Below are 3817 nucleotides of genomic sequence, written 5' to 3'. Positions count from 1 at the left end.
CCATACAAAATGATACTAACTTCGCTAATATTGGTACCCGCCTTTGGCAATGGTGTAAACAAGACCCTTCCGATTTTGGATGGAAATGATTAATATATTAAGGAACCCTTCTTAATATATTAATCAAAGTTCGCTTTTATTTTCAATTTCTTTTTATTTTTATTTTTATTTTTTTTTTTTTTTTGTAAGCAACCCTTCCTGCTTAACTTGGCATATTCCCGGAGAGAATATGCCATTGATTTCATCGTCGCTTTCATGGGATTATCATCTCTTTCTTTTTTTTCTTTTAACAGATTCAAATTACGTGGGCCAAGTTAGAGTGGGTCCATGTTAATCTGGACAAGCCCGTGCCAGCCTAAGCAAACGGGGGGAATTTGTTTGTATCTCTCTCAAAAGAAAAAGAAATTGGACGGATTGCGTTTTCCCTTCTTCTCGCCTCTCCTAGTATATTTTCGAATTAGAAAAATTTGAAGAAAAACGAATCACCGAAAATCCAAACAAACAAAGAGAAGAGGAGAGAAAAAGAACAGAGAGAGGACATGGGGGTTGCAGTGGAAGACAAAGAAGGAGTAATGGCAACAGATTTCTTCTGGTCATATACTGATGAACCCCATGCTTCACGTAGGCGACAGATCCTCTCTCAATACCCACAAATTAGACAACTCTTTGGTCCCGATCCATGGGCATTCCTTAAGGTAACTAATCTCTCTTCTGTATTTGAATTCACAATGTGTTTAGATCTATTCTGATTATTATAATGTTCATTCTTATCAATTGTGATTTCTTCGATTAATCCTTGATTAGGGTGTTTTCGGATCTGAATGTGCTTTATTAGGGTGCAAAACTTTAGAGACCGCTCTAGGCTAGTTATTCTTATAGTATCTTTATTGTTTGATTGATTGAGATAATTCCAGATCGATATTGAATCTCAATGACCAGAAATTTCCAGAATACATTCATTGCTGGGATTCTTGCAATTTTGTTCTCAAATTAAAAGATAAATGCGATTATGCGAAGCTAGGGGATGGGTTTTGAAAATAGAGGTATCTTTAATATGCTGGCAACATGGTTTAATGCTGTTTCTTACTTTTTTTCTGTCCTTGAAATTTTGTGTTGCAGATTACTCTGGTTGTTTCACTTCAATTATGGACAGCTACAGTTCTTCATGATTCAAGCTGGTTAAAGATATTAATTGTTTCCTACTTCTTTGGTTCTTTTCTTAACCACAACCTGTTCTTAGCTATTCATGAATTGAGTCACAACCTTGCTTTCCAAACTCCTGTCCTCAACCGGTGGCTAGGAATCTTCGCTAATCTTCCAATTGGTGTTCCAATGTCTGTGACGTTTCAAAAATATCATCTCGAGCATCACAGATATCAAGGAGTTGATGGCATTGATATGGATATTCCTAGCCACACTGAAGCTCATGTTGTTACCAACATTCTTACAAAGTCTATATGGGTTGTCTTCCAGCTCTTCTTTTACGCATTCCGGCCTCTCTTTCTTAACCCTAAACCACCAGGAATGTGGGAAGCCACCAACTTTATCATTCAGTTTGGGCTCGACGCGGTTATGGTCTACTTTTGGGGCTGGAAATCTCTTGGTTATATGATTCTCTCGACGTTTGTTGGAGGTGGACTGCATCCAATGGCTGGTCATTTTATCTCTGAACACTATATTTTCAATCCAGACCAGGAAACGTATTCTTACTATGGTCCCTTGAATTTGATGACCTGGAGTGTAGGTTATCACAATGAACACCATGATTTCCCAAGAATTCCTGGGAGCAAACTCCACAAGGTGAAAGAGATTGCGCCAGAGTACTATGAAAACTTTATGGCATATAGATCTTGGAGTCAGGTGATTTATATGTACATCATGGACAGAACAGTAGGACCCTTTAGCAGAATGAAAAGAAAAATTTCCAAGAAAACTGAGTAGGATCCTGTTTTCTTAAATTTTTAGCATCTGATTTTTGGTAATGACATGATTCTTCTTCATTGTTTGTAATATTTTCAAGGGGTATAAATTATTTTTTTCCTTCTTCATTGTTTTTTAACTATTGCTTGAGAAATTGAAGTAATTGTGTATGACTTTTGCTAGCTTATATGAAGATGTGTATGATTATCTTTTTCTCCTCCAGTTGGTGTTCCTCTTCTTTTTACTAGGACTAGTATTACATTAAATACACAATCATTCATTCGTGAAGCCAAACAAATATTATCAGCTGAAATGAGCATCAAGAATTCCAAATATCAATGGTGTTCAAATACAAAAATGAAAATCAACATAAAACACCAAGTCACACAGAGATGAATGGAGCTCTTCCTTGTGCTTTGCTCAAGCATCAGTCTGTAAACTCCACGCACATAACATAAGCATCTCTAGTCATGGAATAGTATCCTTCAATCAATCTATCGATTTTAAAACCTAGTTTTTGGTAGAGAGCTAAAGCAGCAGTTCTGGAGGGATCGACATGAAGTTGAACACGTTGAATGTGTCTGGTTCTGCATTTCTGAATTGCTGCTTTTAGTAATGCTTCTCCATGACCTTGTCTCCTAAAATTGTCCTTCACTTTACAATTGAAGCACCAAACAAAGATCACATAAAACAAGATTCAGTATCTAGCAATTTATGGATTCAGTAACATCAAAACTTATTCAGATTTGAATCTTAAATTGGTTTAGTTTCTGCTGTTGTTTCAAGTTCTACTATCTAAAAACCTAGATTAGATAGAATTCAGAGGGAGATGGGGTTTTACCTGCAAGTTTAGTAATGGAAGCATACAAGGAAGAAGGCCATTGATACATAACATAACCAGAGACTTCACCGTTAACATGAGAGTAAAGTAATCCGCAATTCTTCTTTTTGAGTTCTTCATCAAAGACTGTAGCAAGTGATTCATGCTTTGGGAAAAGTTTCTTCTCTATTTTCACTATATCCTCCACCACGCTTGCATACTTCTTATTGTTTCGACCTAATTCCACGATTACGGTACTCGCCATTGTTTTCGCTACTGTTCGTGGGATGATTATCAATTTCTGCCTAATTCCGATCTCCCTTTCTCTCTCTCATCCGAATCCAATCCTTAAATATTAGGGAGGGGATTCCCTACCCCATTGGTGGTGTGGTGATGGTCTATCCTTGAGGGTACTATTCTCTTATTGGACATGGCCTAAGGTTGACTCTAATGGGGAGCCTAGTTAGCAATTCGGTGTATGGGAAACATACGTAGCCGCATACTACGCGTATTATTCGTTTTGACGGAAGATAAATTCGGTCCGTTATTCGGTTAATCATTTATAATTCGGGGATAATTTGGAACGGCATACGTACGTGTAAAATTCGTTTTAAAATTTCAACATGGGAGAGAAATTCGGCCCTTAAACAATATTAAATTAGTAAGTATTTGTAATTTTAAAAACCTAATTGTAGTATACGTATAATTTTAAGAAGAATAATTTCAAAAAAAAATATTTTAAAAAGAGTACATACGAAAACACACAAATTCTATGGTTTAAATGGTTATATAGAGAATATATAAACTGTTAATCAAAAATTAGCAAGTGGAACTGTGGTTAGACCAACCGTACAGGGGAACTGTGGTTAGACCAACCGTACAGGGAGTTGGACGTCGCAGGTTCGATTCCTTTTCTACTCAAACAATTTTTGAGTATTTTCTCCCCCAGAAGTGTCGTTCTTTCGTCGTTTATAAGTTGAATTCAGCAAGTTGTCCTTAGTTTGCTTGAACGTGAGATGGAATCAACACCGGACGCCATTAGGGTTTGGCATCCCCAAAAAACACCAGACGCCAGAA

At 36.9% G+C, this 3817-nt stretch overlaps 2 protein-coding genes across 2 annotated transcripts; one reads left to right on the top strand and one right to left on the bottom strand.

The window, feature by feature from the left end:
• Positions 1-394: 394 nt before the first annotated feature.
• Positions 395-2093, top strand: LOC113318623 (sphingolipid delta(4)-desaturase DES1-like). The gene is made up of 2 exons (XM_026566809.1): positions 395-695; positions 1120-2093. The coding sequence occupies exons 1-2, from the start codon at positions 540-542 to the stop codon at positions 1939-1941; spliced, it is 978 nt and encodes a 325-aa protein (XP_026422594.1). The 5' UTR covers positions 395-539; the 3' UTR covers positions 1942-2093.
• A 107-nt stretch (positions 2094-2200) lies between these two features.
• Positions 2201-3095, bottom strand: LOC113318624 (putative ribosomal-protein-alanine acetyltransferase). The gene is made up of 2 exons (XM_026566810.1): positions 2762-3095; positions 2201-2574 (listed from the first exon to the last, which is right to left on the bottom strand). Exons 1-2 carry the CDS (start codon positions 3003-3005, stop codon positions 2348-2350), a joined length of 471 nt encoding a protein of 156 aa, XP_026422595.1. The 5' UTR covers positions 3006-3095; the 3' UTR covers positions 2201-2347.
• Between the last annotated feature and the right edge of the window lie 722 nt (positions 3096-3817).

This window comes from Papaver somniferum, chromosome 10, assembly GCF_003573695.1.
Source record: "Papaver somniferum cultivar HN1 chromosome 10, ASM357369v1, whole genome shotgun sequence".
NCBI lineage: Eukaryota > Viridiplantae > Streptophyta > Magnoliopsida > Ranunculales > Papaveraceae > Papaver > Papaver somniferum.
This window is presented reverse-complemented; position numbering and strand designations above follow the sequence as displayed.